At 40.4% G+C, this 16,857-nt stretch overlaps 1 protein-coding gene across 5 annotated transcripts in view; it reads right to left on the bottom strand.

Moving 5' to 3' along the window:
- The window catches only part of ZRANB3 (zinc finger RANBP2-type containing 3), a 374,344-nt gene that overhangs the window by 130,701 nt on the left and 226,786 nt on the right, over positions 1 to 16,857 (bottom strand). For all 5 annotated transcript variants that reach the window (XM_055087541.1, XM_055087543.1, XM_028477393.2 and 2 more), the window contains one exon: positions 3,266 to 3,671. In XM_055087541.1, coding sequence (XP_054943516.1) covers positions 3,266 to 3,671 — 406 coding nt within the window. The remainder of the gene's footprint in view (positions 1 to 3,265; positions 3,672 to 16,857) is intronic.

Genomic DNA, 16,857 nt, shown 5'->3' on the forward strand with positions numbered 1-16,857 from the left:
TAAGGCCAATATAGAAAGTAGAGTTAAAAAAAAGTCACAGCTAGGTTTTATAAAAAGAAACAAAGTCAACAATGTTTGTTCTTTCTTTCAAAACATGTATCGGGAGTCACTAAATACCAAGTACTACTCTAGGTGCTGGAGAGACAGAGTAGAAGACAAGAAAGAAATTTCCCTGCTTCCTGGGGATTCCATTCCAAAAGGCAGAAGTAAACAGGTAAACAAATAGGATCTTTTCAGATAAAGAGAGTAAGTGAGTAAGGGGATGGGGTAGGAGGAGAAAAGTCAGCAGGCCCATCTGAGCTGAGAGCTGCTCAGGAATCTAGGAAGCCTGGTCCCAGGGGGCCTGTATTCTTCGATTAGATTCTTAGTGTAACTGGAAGCCATTAAAGGGTTTTAAGCAAAGGAATGTAATGATCTGAGTTTTTAAAGGATCACTCTGCTGTGTAGAGAAGGACCAGCCTCAGGGAGGCTTCTGAGGTCCTGAGAGAGAGATCATGGTGGCTTCCAGTGGGATGGTAGCAGTGAAGATGAAGTGGCTGGAATCAAGATATATTGTAGGAGGATATACTAGCAGAACTTCATGAAGAGGAAGGAGAGGGAGGAATCAAAGATGCTGCCTCTAGGTTTTTAACACGATGTGGGGAAGATGGGGAGAGAGAAGATTTAGTGTTAGATGTGGTGATGGTGAATCAAGAATTCCATTTTGGACAAGTTAAGCTTGAGGTTCCCATTTGGACATCCAGGTGGAGATGTTACATAGGCCACTAGATACATCCAATCTGGAATTCAAGATACATCCAATCTGGGCGTATGAGCTTTAAGATGCTGAGTATAAGCACTAGCTGTTAAGAACAAAGCACAATACTAGTGTTCAATGTATATTATACCAAATTTTATCTAACATACTAGAGACTGCGTTAGCAACCTTTATAGGACTTTCCAGTCCTATATCCTAATATTGCTCCTTTAATTTTTTGAATTTCACTGTTTCCTCTGTTATATGACAGGTATTGATTTTAAAATTTGGATGAATTATTGGGAGGGGAGGGATAGTTAGGGAGTTTGGGATAGACATCTACATACTGCTATATTTAAAACGCATAACCGGGCTTCCCTGGTGGCGCAGTGGTTGCGCGTCCGCCTGCCGATGTGGGGGAACCGGGTTCGCGCCCCGGTCTGGGAGGATCCCACGTGCTGCGGAGCGGCTGGGACCGTGAGCCATGGCCGCTGAGCCTGCGCGTCCGGAGCCTGTGCTCCGCAACGGGAGAGACCGCAGCAGGGGGAGGCCCACATACCACAAAAAAAACAAAAAAACAAAAAAAACGCATAACCAACAAGGACCTACTGTACAGCACAGGGAACTCTGCTCAATATTATGTAACAACCCAACTGGGAAAAGAATTTGAAAAAGAATGGATACATGTATACTATAACTGAGTCACTCTGTCATACACCTGAAACTGACACAACATTGTTAACCAATTATACTCCAATATAAAATAAAAAAGTTTAAAATAATAAACTAAACTAAAATTTACATGGATTAGAATTAATTCTGCTTTTTAATGCTTTTGGGATGCATCCACATCAAGGTTGGAAATCATTATGTCAAACTGTAGTAGTATTAATCTAATAATTATAACTATCATACACAGTAATATCACCGTTACTTAGAATATGTATTGCTCTTAGGGACTTCCCTGGTGGTGCAGTGGTTAAGAGTCCGCCTGCCAATGCAGGGGACACAGGTTTGAGCCCTGGTCCAGGAAGATCCCACATGCCGCGGAGCAACTAAGCCCGTGCGCCACAACTACTGAGCCTGCGCTCTAGAGCCCGGGAGCCTCAACTACTGAAGTCCGCATGCCTAGAGCCTATGCTCTGCAACAAGAGAAGCCACCGCAATGAGAAGCCCACACACCACAAGGAAGAGTAGCCCCCGCTCACTGCAACTAGAGAACGCCAGTGCGTTCAGCAACAAAGACCCAACTCAGCCAAAAATTAAAAAAAAAAAGAAAAAAGAAAAGACCCTATTAAACTATGATTTTTATTGCTCAGTCACTCAATTTATAGACTTCATATGAACTGATATTATTCTGTAGTCACGAGATATTTTATTTTTATTGCCTGTAGCAGTTGGAAATTGAATGAGATAATGCAAATTGTGCGAGATATTATATGGAACAAGCTTGTGGCTCCAATTTAGTTCATAGACAACAGGTGTCCACATTACAAATATAACCACCCAGATGGCAGACTTGTCAGTTTTGGTAGGAACACCCAGAATTGAAGGAGGAAAGACTCAGCTACTGATTACATTTTCTTTCACATCAAAACTAAGGCAGAGGAGAGCAAGGCAAGCAGGAAGGAACTGGAGCATCAGAGCTTCTATCTTTGCTGAGTCTTCATTAATGTCAATACTCTGAAGAATTCACATAAGATGGAAAAGTAGATGTGTATAATTATTACAGTTGATAAAATTTTATTTTATTTATGATTTTTTCCAGTTTCCAAAATGGTCAACTTGGCATTTTCAGTTGCCATAAAAATGGTCACTAAAATTGGAAACAAAAGGAATACTAATGACCTTTTCTTAAGACAACCACAGTTGTTAATAATCATTTCAAAAATAAAACATCAGAAAATGGCATATCATGCTAGAAAAATATACTCTGAGGTATGTTTATGATTTCTAGTTTTAAATAGCATGTTTTAGAAAAGAATAAATTCGTAAAATAGACATGAAATTGGTTTTTAAAAGAAGATCTATAGAGGAATTTTTATGATTTGTCATGGAAGAAACATTGGCACAATGAATATTTTACTAGGCAAAGAAGCTATGCTGGATTCATTTTGCTATTAAAAATAATAATCTGTAATTTCTTTAAAAACAAGTATTATCTACAAAGGAAAGAAAACAGCAGGTCTATGACTATAAGGCATATTTGCTGCCATAGCAACAGAGCTTCTATTCCTGCCCACTGAATTCACATCCTGTTGGCATTAATCAGAAATGTCCATTTGTGCCAAATTAATGCCATGTCACAGACGCTGGGGGACACACATTCTTGACAGAACTGGGAGATTTTCACATTCCACAAGGGGATAAATTCACAGTCTTCACTATGTGAAGTTCTTCCTCCAGCTTAAGAGCTAAAGTTGGTACCCAGTCACACAGATCTCTGATGATAGCAGTTGTCTCTAAAAGCACAGGTTATCTGAGGACACCACTGCCAGCCCCCCTCATGGTTGCCCTCTGTGTACTCACCAGCACTGCCCTGAGGATTCTCACACATTTCACAGCAAGGTAACACTGCGTTATTAATATAGGTGCAGAGAGCACACTGCCAGCCCCCACCAGGAAGGGGTGGAGTGGTGGCCTGGGCCTTGGCCTCACAGACCCTGTCCATGAGTGGAGCTTTGGTCTGCCCAGGCTGGGATGGTTTCTCCTCCAGGGGACTGCAGTGGTCATCGGTGGTGACCGATTTCATTTTTTTAGCTTCAGGTTCAAGATCACTTTCATAATCTCTTGTAGCTGTTTTTCCAGGGTCTGCTGGTACTACAGTATTTTTCTCCTGGAATACCCTTGATTCATCACAGGAGGTCACCAACTGTCTCTTCTTAGGGTTTGGTAAAAAGAATGATCGAATATCACGCTGTTTTTCTTTTTCAAACTAGGAAAAATAAAGGTATTAAATTAAGAGGCTATTGAGTATGTTCTTCCTAAATGAAACAGGTTGACAAACTCTTTTCATTAGCCATATTCCTTTATCTTTTGAATCCCTTGTTGGAAATGAATTCAATCATGCAATGACTCTTCATATATCCATACATGTAGAATACCCCTAACACCGCCATATACTTTCTGTGTCTAACTTTTTTTAGCACTCACAATGTGCCAAGCACTTTACATATATCAACTCACTTAATCCCCATGTCAGCTCTGTGAGGCAGGTACTATTATTCTTCCCATATTTCAGATGAGGACACTAAAGCTTTAGAGAAGTTAGGTAACTTGGCTATATGAGTTATATAATAAAAATATACTTTATAAACTATCTGCTCTAGATGTATGTCAGGGAAAGGAGGCAACTGTGTATTTAAAAATTTCAAGTCAATCAAGACCTAGAAAAATGTTTTCATGACCAAACTATAAATATGAACAATGTTCATAAACAATGTGTTTTTCATATTAAAATACTTTCCTGACCAGGGACTATTTTTCAAATAGCATTAAAGGTATCAATTAGAACACCTTCTTTAATAGACACAGTTTAATAATTATCTTTTAAAGAAATATATCTCTCTTTTCTAAGAACAGCAACTTCACTGTCTCATGCTTTTCATCTTCTTTTCAATGTGTAAATCTCAATCTCCTAGAGAAAGGAGGATACCCATCTCCACAAATGATTAGCCAGCAGTTAAGGTAAATTAAAGGAGTTAATTTTAGAGCAGTCCTGCTAAGGCTTGAACTGGGTACCGTGGTGGACACACACTGTGCCAGAACTGCATTTCCAAAAATGGTCATACCAATTCTTATCCCATTTCGTGTACTTGTGACACTGACACACCTACATTTAAAGGTGGGGTCTGTGTTCCTTTCCCTTGAACCTGGCTGGACCTTTGTATCAGTCTCAACCAGCAGAATGCAGTGAAAGTATCACTGTGTGACTTCTGAGGCTAGGTTCTAGAAGCTAATGTGGCTGCTGGCACTCTGTCTCTTCTCTTCTTCTCTGTATCTTTTGGGAGGGACACTAGCCTTTGAAGCATAGCCAGCACATTGTGAGGAAGCCCAGGCCACAGGGAGAAACCATGTATGGGTATTAAACCTGACAGCCCCACATAGGCCCCTAGGTGACAGCCAGCATCCATTATCAGACATGGGAGTGAAGAGGCTTTCAGATGTTCCCAGCTCCCAGTCTTGGGATCTTGCAGCAAAGGTCCCAGTCCTCATGGAGCAGATACGTCATCTCCATTGTACCCTGGTTGAATTCCTTATCCATAGAAACCATGAGAAATAATACATAACTATTGTCGTTTTAAGGCACTAAGTTTTGGGGTAATTTGTTATGCCACAATAGATTACGGAGACAGACACTATAGATAATGACATCCAAATATTGCAAAGAGATAGTTTACATAATAAATCTTATCTTTGTTTCTTAGTAGTGTTGCATAAGAAAGATTTAAACCAATTAATGGAGACAGAAGGATTAGTGGTTACCTGGAGATGTGAGAAAGGGAAACAGGGAGTTATTGCTAAATGGTTACAGAGTCTCTGTTTGGGGTAATAAAAAAGTTTTGAAAATAGTGGTGATGGTTGCACAACATTGTGAATGTAATTAATGTCACTGAATTATACACTAAAAATGGTTAAGATGGCAAATTTTACGATTATATATAATCACAAATTTTTTAATTTCAAAATGGTTAAAAAGGTAAGAAAAGAAGAAGGAATATTTATGTTGTTCCCATATTGGTAAAATAAAAACATATATTACAGGAAAAAAAGTCCCACCCCCCAATAATGTACAACTTTGATTTTGTATGACTGTTATTTATATATTCTCATATACTATTAAAAAGTTATCTAATAAGTTGTGGAAGTTACAGAATTTAGATTAAAATATAAAGAATGAAATCAATAAGACAAGATTTTTAAAACAATGCACAAGGGAAATTCTAAGAAAAGGGTGGAGGAAAGCAGAGAGATTATCAGACTAATGGAGTTTGGTGTTAAAAAAGTAACAAGGATACAAAGAGAGTTATGTATCTAAAGAGAATGTTCTATTCCATATAATAGGACTGCAAAGAGAGCTTACAGAATTTTGAAAATATTGGCAAATGTTCAGCAAATGTGAACAAACTCTACCAGCTATTTCTAGTTAAAGCATAATGATTTTACAAGATAGGTTAACTTTCTGAGTCCCTGTACATATCTGGAAATGACCTGATTTTGCCCTAACTCTTAGTAGTTTTGTTGGGCATACAATTCTTCAAAATCTTTAAAGACATTGCTCTATTTCTTCCAACATCTGATGATACTGACAATGTTCCTTTGTAGGCTGAAAACTCTTTCTTCATTTTAGACGCTTCTGGGACCTTTTTATCCCTGGTATTCTAAAATTTCACAATGATCAATGTCTATATATCTCTATCTGTGTCATCTATATCTATATACTTTCTGCCCAGCACCCTGAATACCTTATTAATTTTGTATAGTATTGATCATCTTTAGTTCTTAGAAATTTCTATTCTTCTTTGATAGTTTCTTCCTCTTCATTTTCTCTTTTCTCTTTTTCTGGAATTCCTGTTAGCAGAATGTTGAACCTAGATATTTATGCCATCTTTTGTTCTCATATTTTCCTTCTTTTTATCTTTTTACCCTCTAAACTCTTGGTGTTTAGCTCTATTTTATCTTTCAACCCTTCCATAAAATTATTTTAGTTTGGCAGTCATATTTTTAACATCTGTGTTCTTTTTTTGTTTGTTCTGGCTGCAGTGAGTGGCTTGCGGGATTCTTGGTTCCCCGACCAGGGACTGAACCCTGGGCCCCAGAAGTGAAAGTGCTGAGTCCTAACCACTGGACCACCAGGGAATTCCCTCTAATATCTAGAAGTTCCTTCTTGTTCCTTGTTCCTTTTTTTTTATAGTATTCTGATTTTATTTATATTTGCAATATCATCTCAAATCTAAAGCTACGAATTAGTTTTTAAAAAGTTATCTCTATGATCAATTTTTGTATTAGTTTATTTTTGTTCACATTTTTCATGCCACAGATTTCCTCCCCAAATTTCCAATGACCTCATACATAAGAATGAAGGAACAGGAGGGTCGCCTAGGAACTTAGGACACACAGGGCTTATCACCAAGTAGATCGAGTAGGACATACTGATTGAACGCAAGGGGTGAGGAAGATGGAGGGGACCACAGTGATACTCGGACTCCATTGTAGGGATGACACTTTCAGTTACTGTAACAGGGAATATAGGAAGATAAATGGGCTCATTAGAAGGCAAAAAGAGGTAAGGAAATAAAAGTTCACTTTTAGACATGTGTGAGGACCGGTGTGTGCCAGGGTGGCGAGTTCTAGGCAGCAGGTCCAGAGTTTAAGGGAAAGAGACACCTGGATTTGCACATGTGGGAACCACTGACATACAGAGGTGGCTACAGTCAGAGGCCTGGATGTCATGAACAAAGAGAGGAGGAAGTAAGAAAAGGTAAGAGTCATGGGCATGAGCAGAGGGTCATTAAGGGTGGAATGAGGAGGAAGAGATACCGAGGAAGGGAACAGAGGGCACAGTAAGGAGGGTAGAAAAGCCAGGAGAGTAGTGCCTTTAGTGTGCCTGTGTTTTGGTTTCCATTCATTATCCTAGGCATTCAGGGAGCATTTCAATCAGAAAAACCCATGTCCTTCAGATCTGGGAGATTTTCTTATATTATTTTTTCTTCCTCTGTTGTCTCTGTCTTTTCTTTCTGGAATTCCTATGAGGCAAAATCTTCTGAACTGATCATTTGATCTTCTTCACTTTTTTGCACACTTTTCCATTTCTATTTGTTCTACTTTTTGTGTGATTTCCTCATTATCTTCCTTTCCATCCTTGTCAGATTATTATTTTCTGATATTACAAGTTCAATTTCTAAGAGCTTTTCCTCGTTCTCTGATTTGTCCCTTTCCCTGTTCTTGTTTCTTGGGTGCAGTAATCTCTTTTACTTCTCTGTGAATATCAATGAAAGGCTTTTTGTTTGTTTACTTCAGCTCATCACACTGTCTCTGCTTCTTTTGTATCCTTTCTTGTCTTGCATGCTTATTTTTGTCTCTGCATCGCCCATGAGAGGATTTCCTCCAAACGTGGTGGCCTTCACTGTCCATTCACATTTAAGAATAAGACACTAAAATGCCATTGGAAATTCCAAGTGGGGGACCTCACTAAAGGTCATCAGTGACTGTTTGTCAGGGGATCCCTTTCAGGCTCCATAGTCTTTTTGGTCCAGTCAATTTCTCCAGAAAGGAGTCCTTCAATCTCTTGCCCGAAGGATACAATGCTGGCTACCAGTGACCTGGGGGCTGATCAGGAGAAGGGTGCTAAGGATTCCACCATTGATAAAGGAGTCTTCCAGTTAATATGTTTATTTTCAGTTTACTGCCTTACCCCACTCCCTCAACTGGCCCTTCTCCTAGATATGCTTTTAAAGAGGAACAAGTAAAACAGCTAAATAAATGAATAAAATGTCAAAAACAAAGAATATAAAAAGTAAAATAAATAAAATATATAAAGCAGGCCACTGTCACCTATGCTGAATAATGTTTAAATAACATCAGCATCTTTTGTCCCATTCTACATTTTAAAGGATTTGTTTCCAGCTGTCTGAAACGTTTTAATCTCTCCATCTCCCCACCACCAAAAAATAAAAACTAAAAAGATTATTTCAGATTTGTTTATAAAAAAACAACCCTCCCCCAAACCTAAGAAATCTTAAAAAAAAAAAAATTCTCAGGGCCTTAAAATATCAGCTTTTACAGTTGACCTCTTTAATTAAGCTATTTAATTAAGCTATTTTAAAAATAACTTCATTTACTATGTAAGCAGTGACTAATTTTAGAAATTAGCATTTGAGAAACTCCCATTATGTATCCGAGGCAGGTTGAGAGTAAAGGTTAGCAGTGAGGACAGCAATCAGAAATTGATGTATACCTCCACCACAACAAGGGTCAACTTACAGTGCCTGGGAGTAGCCAGTATGGGGGCAATTTTGAAATCATGGCTGCTTGGGTAAAAATAAAGTGAGACTGGAGAATATAAAATACAGAAAAGGAGCCGTGGGTGGAAAGGGAATCATTTTATATAATTTTGGGAACCAAAGGATACACTTGAGGTATAATTTTAGAAAAAGGAGAGGACAAGATTAATCAGTAGACTTTAATGTTATGATGGCTAAACTGGACAGTGATGAATGTGGTTACAGGTAGTGGACCTTACGAGTTAGTGCCCGGGCCACAGGGCGGACAGAAGCATAAGGCCTAACAGGAATAATAAAGACTTCCTTTGAGATAATCAATTAGAAACCTGGTCTATATTATCAGTTGTATGTTTTTAGATTGAAGCCTCTGAGTAGTCAGGCAGGAAGTTGGTTGGTGAGGTTTCTCTGACATTCAATGGCTATGACTGACAGAGAAATAGGTGAGAAAATCTCTGGGACACATCCTGACGATAATCACATGCATTAGGTGGGAACAGAGAAGGGTTAAAAGGTTTACTGAATAGGAGTTCTTAACTTGGGATCCATGGGCCTCTCACAAGAGGCCTTCAGTGAGCCTGAGAAACCCCTGAAATTATCCATCCAGCTCGTACCCGCCAAGCTGTCATCACCAAGGAGCTGACTGAAATCATCTCTGGTGCTGCAGCTCTGGACTAATGAAAATCGAGTTTCATCCTCAGACAAGAGGCAAAGAAGATTCAGCCAGCTGATTTTGCCTTTAGCTTACTGCTGTCCTTGTCAGAAAAAATTGTTGGTCCATTGTTTAAATTACTAAAGATAGCAAGATATTTGTAAATTATCTTACAATAAATGACTCACCATAAGAAAAAAAAATGGCCTTCAGTGAGCCTGAGAAACCCCTGAAATTGTCCATAAAATGTTGTCTGTATTGTATGTGCATTTTTGGAGAGCAGTTCTTTACTCTCTCTATATTCCCAAAGGGATTCAGGACCCGGCAAAAGTTAAGAGCCACTGGATTAGAAAATGCATGTGTGGTTTGAGTAGCTCCATTTCTTTCCTTAATTTTCTGCAGTAAAGAGAGATTGAGGGTTCACTTGTGAATGTACACATGGGTGGTGAACAAACTCTTTTAAGCGAAAACAAATACACAAAGTCTCTTAAATACATAATGAGAATCTCTCTAGCATCTCTCAATACTTTTTAAAAACTGAATAATACCCAGAGTAACTGCTGTGCAGGCATGAAACATCACTTAGCTCATTTATCTGTCACTGTAACTGGATGCTGAACAGCTTCTCTTAAGAGAGTAAATGACACGGGAGCCTCACACAGTCAAAAAAAGGGAAACCACTAGTGAGGTGAGAAGAAAGCGCATGGATTGTAATGGCAAGGGAGTTATAGGAGACGTTACTGTGCTGGCAGGACTCAAAGGGATAATGTCACGTAGGTCAGTTTAAAACAAAACACACCATCCTTGATGTTCTGAGACAAGGACCTATCCCCACCAGCAACTCATGGAGATTCCAGCAGGTATTTGGGACATGCCTAGTTAATAAAAGAAAGAAGCGACCTTTAACAAGATTTGTGACACAGATACTAAACATGAATGCAATATTCCTGTATTTTAGTAAGATGATTCTATAATTACTTTTCTTTTGTCCTTTTTCTATTGAATTAATTTTTCAAAAAGTGGATGTGGATCCATTGATTAAAGCATCTGAGTAAAAGGTGGTAAGAAATAATTGTAAACAAAATGTTCCCTACATAAGCATGTTTTCTAAAAATATTACATTTATCAAAAACATGACTCCTTAGAGGGACAAACTTTATCAGTCTCACCAAAACAGACCAGAATCCCCAAATTACAGCAGCCATACTGATAGTTAAATACTCAGCACCCATATACTCTTCTGGCAGATCTCCTGAAAAATTGCCGACTTTATTCATGTTACCAGCATTTCTCAGTGGTAAAGATAACAGGAACACAGAAAGACAAAAGTATTTTTATGGCCTAGGAAAACTTCATTACTTAATAGCAAGGTTAAGTTAAAAAGTCTTTTGTCTTTAATAAGCACATTCTTGCAGTCAGAAGAGACATTATAGTAACAAATTACTGACAAATGTCTTAACTCATCATGACTGTTTGTCTTTGTAAAGAAACTGTATTAAGTGACCCTTTTATGTGTGATAAATAAGGAACTTAAAAGTAGGTGTTTCTAAATAAGAGGAGCAATCTAAGATTATAGTGATTTTTATCACAAGGCTTTGGGGAAAATACAGTTACGTCAACATGCCTGTGTAATAAGAAATGTAGAAAATGGAAGAACATATTCCTGCCCTCAGTTATACAGCTGACACTCAGTTACTGTGTTCCTGTCTTTTGTTCAATATTGTGTTTGAAAAGCAAAAGAAGAAATATTGCTTTTGGTGAGAAGTGTGTGCTGGGAATAAAAACTGCAAAATGCTTAAGGTGGCAAAATGCGTGTGTTTATTTGAAAGGTTCAGGGACCTAACACATTTGCTCTGTTTTGCACCATGGTAAACAACTGCTCTTTAGAGACAAATCCCCTGGCCATGATGATAGGATTAAAAGTCTGTTATTAGAACTGAAGGAGAGGAAAAGGAAATCTGGTAAAACTCATAAAAAACAATAAAACACTTCAAAGCCTGGTGCCATTCCAGGGCAGCACACGCCACCAACAAGAACACTGGTGTCGGGTTTAATAGACTTTGATCAAAGGGCAGCTCTGGGAGAAACCAGTACTGCCTCATGTCTTTCCTCTCCTGTTCCGCAAAGAATTAACAAAACCACCGTTTACAAACGGGTGATTGGGACATCTTGCTGGTCTCTTGAATGGCAGGAGACTGATGATTGGAACTGGAACTAAAAAGGCTTCACTAACATTTAAACAAGCCAGGGGATATACAGTGACAAAAGTAGGGTTTCAATCATCTAACTGAAAAATGAATTTAAATTCTCCTAAAAAAGAAATGACTTTTTCAGATTTCACACAATGTCCATCCCCATGTACTAACTAAATAAAATTTTGGCAGTGATCCACTCTTAGGCACAACAAGTTTTTCTCCGTGGGCATAGAGAAAACAAAGCAAACAAAATAAAACAACACTGGTTAAAAAACCAAAGTGGTAAAAAAGAAAATGTTATTACTTATTTTTAAAGATGACATCAAAAGCAGTGCAAGGCTGGGCTTCCCTGGTGGCGCAGTGGTTAAAAATCCGCCTGCCAATGCAGGGGACACGGGTTCGAGCCCTGGTCTGGGAAGATCCCACATGCCACGGAGCAACTAAGCCTGTGTGCCACAACTACTGAGCCTGCGCTCTAGAGCCCACGAGCCACAACTACTGAGCCCGCATGCCACAGCTACTGAAGCCCGCGCGCCTAGAGCCCATGCTCTGCAACAAGAGAATCCACTGCAATGAGAAGCCCGCGCACCGCAATGAAGACCCAATGCAGCCAAAAAATAAATAAATTAAAAAAAAAAAAAAGCAGTGCAGGCAAATGTCTTTGGGAACAGCCATCTCAATAAGGGGCAATTAGAATCCACAGCAAAATATTACATATAACACAGTGCACGGATCACTAGAACGTGACAGGCGGGGGTAAGTTCATCAGGGCCGATGTGCCATAATCTCTCTCCTAAGCTCTAGGCCCGACCTCCAAATGCCTCACAGACATCAGCTGAGTGGTTCAGAGGCTCCTCAAACTCCAGAGGGCCTGAGCGGGGTCTTCACTCTGTCCGTAAGCCTGCTCACCTTCTACTATCACAATCTCTTTGCTCTTCACTGTTTACCAAATTAATATGAAGTCCTCTGCTATGGATTCTCCAGTTTTAGACTAAACTGGATCACTTCTTATGGCTTGTTTGTCCTGTCCTTACCTACTTGCATGCCTCTGGTTATGGCATCTCCCTTAAATGCCTGCTTCAATTCCTTCTACTCCTCCTGTACCTGCTGCTGTTAGACAGGCTCCTCCCAGGCCTCACTATGATGATTCTACCTCTGAAATGTCTGGAAGTTTTCTTTCTCTATTACCACTACCACTGTTAGGAGTTCAGGGTGGAGTTTAGTGCCCCATACCCCGTTTGGGAATCCCTGACAAAGGAGACTTTTATATAGTAATAGCCTTAATGAATAAAAAGGAACTGGCTTTATTAATAAACCTGTAAGTGCCTAAAAGCACCCAAGTAAAATTTGGTAAAAGGTACATTAAAGAAACCAACCAGAACCCAAGGCCATAATGGGACTTCCTACTTCTCACCCCAAATCAAGCAGAGGAGACTACAGAGCCTGCTTCCGGTGGAGACATAGTACAGGAGAAGCATGCCTCTGTGAAGCACTAGCCCTGAACTGTGGCCCAAGGTCTCAGGCTGAAAAACATTAGATTAACAACTCCTCCTCTGGCGTTGGGGAGAAACCCCTGAGGAGTGGAGACAGAAAATCCCTTTACCACAGGTTCAGACTGGATGGGAGGGAGAGGGCAGAAGAAATCCATCGCCCAGATCCCGCTATACCTCCAAGAGCCTCTGTCCCTTCTCCCCCCACCGTGCATTTCCCACACTGCCACAAGGAGCACCTTCAGAAAACAGAAATCTGACCATGCTATCTGTCTGCTTAAAAGTCTCTGATGACACTACACTACTTCCCTAGGATAAAGTGCAACTTCTTGGCATGGCATGTGTGGGTGCCACGCCATCTGATTGGTGCCAAAGTTTCAGGCTTCCTCTCTTTTGACTCACTTCTCAGTGTGCCCTGCCCTCACACATTTGCATGGAACTCCCATTCCCAGGATGTCAGTTCCTATCACTGGGCTTTGGGGCATATGCTTTTGGTGGTCCCTCTACCTGAATCAGGACCCACTCCTTTTGAACTCATTCTTCATAATCCAGCTCTGATGTTTCTCAAGGGAAACTTTCCCACATGCCCCCAGTATTTATTTATTCTATCCTGTGTTTCCAGAGCCTGGTTATAGATCTCTATTTTCACATTTATTATATTGCATTAAAATGATTCGCTTATGATCATCTCTCCCAGTTAAAGAGTAAGCTCCAAAAGAAAGTTAGCTGTTTTCCTTATCTTTGCACCTAGCATACAGTCTTTTTAAAATAACGGCTTCAGGGACTTCCCTGGCGGCCCAGTAGTTAAGACTTGGCTGCTTCCACTACAAGGGGCACGGGTCTGATCCCTGGTCAGGGAACTACGATCCTGCTTGCAGTGTGGTACAGCCAAAAAAAAGAAAAAAGAAAAACAGAAAATAACAGCTTTAGTGAGACGTAATCTATTTATATACTATAAAATTCACTCTTTTAAAGTGTCCAATTCAGTGCCTTTTCATATAATTATGTAACCCTCAAAGAGAGAAGCCACCACAATGAGAAGCCCACACACTGCAATGAAGAGTAGCCCCCGCTCGCCACAACTAGAGAAAGCCTGCACACAGCAACAAAGACCCAACGCAGCCAAATAAGTAAATAAAATAAATAAATTTTAAAAAAAGAGTTCATTTTCAACTACATAGAATTTTTTTTCAGCAGAACAGTAATCATCCTGTATATTTTAAATGCAAATACGGGTGTTTCAAATGTAAATTTGCTTTGGGTGAAGAATGTTCTAGGTGGCCTTGAGGACAGCAGACCAGGGGACTTAAGGATGATTATGACAGAGAAAAGGCAGGGTGTGAGCCAGGTCAAAGATGTAAGTAGTACCACAAGGAAAGGAAGATTAGACAACCAGGGAGAGGCTAGTGAGAAGAAAGGAAAATTGGGAGATAATTGAACTAAAAGCCTACAAAATGGAAACAACTGCTGAGGGAAAGCAGAGACCACAGTGTGGGTAAATTTGGGAACTATCTAGAGATCTGCTCCAAAATAAAAGAGAACTACTGTCTGAAGTAACGAAATGGAAGCAGCTCTGGCTCAGCGAGATTTAGAGAAGAGAAACTAAGCAGAAAGAAGATTTATCCTACGCAGGAGCTGGACTTGTTACCCATATTAACTTAGAGTCCTTTCTTTTGCTTATCTATGTTTGTTTGTTTTTTTTGCGGTACGCGGGCCTCTCACTGCCGTGGCCTCTCCCGTTGCGGAGCACAGTCTCCGGACGCGCAGGCTCAGCGGCCATGGCTCACGGCCCCAGCCGCTCCGCGGCACGTGGGATCCTCCCGGACCGGGGCACGAACCCGTGTCCCCTGCATCGGCAGGCAGACTCTCAACCGCTGCACCACCAGGGAAGCCCTCTTTTGCTTATCTATGAATCTCTTACACACCAAGTTTCTCTTCAGATACATTATTTTATATATATATATATATATATATATATATATATATATATATAAATAAACAAAAAGGACCTCAGAAGCCATCTAGTGATCTAGGGACTTAAATGGCTGCATAAATGCTGCTGCTGGCTCTTATCCATTATGGGCCAAAAGAGGACCTGAAAAGGTCCTAAAGAGGTTAATGGAAGGGCCCAATTTCCCACAGCTATGGCTAAAAGAAGGGATACCCCTGAGATGACGGCAGGAAAAAATGAAAATTAGAGAGGCAGGCTTCCTATTTGAATACTCCACTCATTCTATTTTATTCAGAAACATCCTTTAATTACTTGGAAATGACAACATAGACTAATATAGCTCATACCTGTCTCTCCTTCCATCTGGAGATGCCCTATTTTATCACTCCATGGAAGCCAATGTAGGAAAATCAAAACACTGCAAAACCAAGAGTACTTAGAAGCCATGCCCATTCAAACGTAGAATAAAGGAAGAATCTCGAGAAAGTGGATCGCATCTGAGACAGTCACCCTGGTGATGGACTCCCAGGCGGGACTGGTTACTGAAGGGACAGTCACCTAGACTTTCCTTGTGGTGGTGGAATTATTTCTTTTCATTTGAGTTGGACTTCAATTTGAGCTTCATTTGGGTTAATAAATAACTGCTTTAAAAATGTAAATATATCTAGGATGGGTAAAGAATTGTGACTCATACATTTGTGTGGATTAATTCCATGCAGGGTGTTATTTAATACTTAACAACAACTACAGCAGGGGTATTAACCAGAGTCCTAGAGGCCCATGCTGTGCAGGATCACAAGGAGGTCCAGGAGGCCCTAGTGGTGGGGTGAGGGAGTACAGTGAAGGGATTGAAGAAGTGGCTATTTACCGTTACCAAAATACTTAACATTTAACAGCCAGTAACACCTATATCCATATATACTGGTAGAGTACTAGCCCCAGTTCCATACATTTTTTAAATCCCAATAAATTAGCTGAGTTATGTGACAGAAAGAGAATTCTGATTAAGAGAGGAGGGAGACAGGGGCTTCCCTGGTGGCGCAGTGGTTGAGAGTCCGCCTGCCGATGCAGGGGACACGGGTTCATGCCCCGGTCCGGGAGGATCCCACATGCCGCGGAGCAGCTGGGCCCGTGAGCCATGGCCGCTGAGCCTGAGCGTCCAGAGCCTGTGCTCCGCAACGGGAGAGACCACAACAGTGAGAGGCCCACGTACCACAAACAAAAAAAAAAAAAAAAAAAAAAAGAGAGGAGGGAAACGAAAATAATGCCACTCTGAATGAACACCAGGGGAGAAAGAAGGCAGGAAAGAGCAAAACTAATATAAAAATTTTTTTCAGGAAAATATTCTCTCATTCTCCTCTTCTTCCCAACCAGAGGCCTCTCTGTCCCCAGGACCCATAATCATACTAACATTAGCTCTAGGTTAATTCACAGAATACAATTTGCCAAAAGCCCATATGCTGAAAGTCAATCCACCTGAAACCCAATTCACTGAAGACCAACTTGCCAAACTGACCACATTTATTGGCCTTCTAAAAAATCATTTATAGAGTCCACAGCATTTTGAATGTGATGAACTGGGAGGGTGAAGAACAAAAAAAAAAAAAAAAAAAAAAAAGAGAGGAGGGAAACGAAAATAATGCCACTCTGAATGAATACCAGGGGAGAAAGAAGGCAGGAAAGAGCAAAACTAATATAAAAATTTTTTTCAGGGGGCTTCCCTGGTGGCGCAGTGGTTGCGCGTCCGCCTGCCGATGCAGGGGAACCGGGTTCGCGCCCCGGTCTGGGAGGATCCCACATGCCGCGGAGCGGCTGGGCCCGTGAGCCATGGTC

The sequence above is a fragment of the Physeter macrocephalus genome, chromosome 2 (genome assembly GCF_002837175.3).
Source record: "Physeter macrocephalus isolate SW-GA chromosome 2, ASM283717v5, whole genome shotgun sequence".
Classification (NCBI taxonomy): domain Eukaryota; kingdom Metazoa; phylum Chordata; class Mammalia; order Artiodactyla; family Physeteridae; genus Physeter; species Physeter macrocephalus.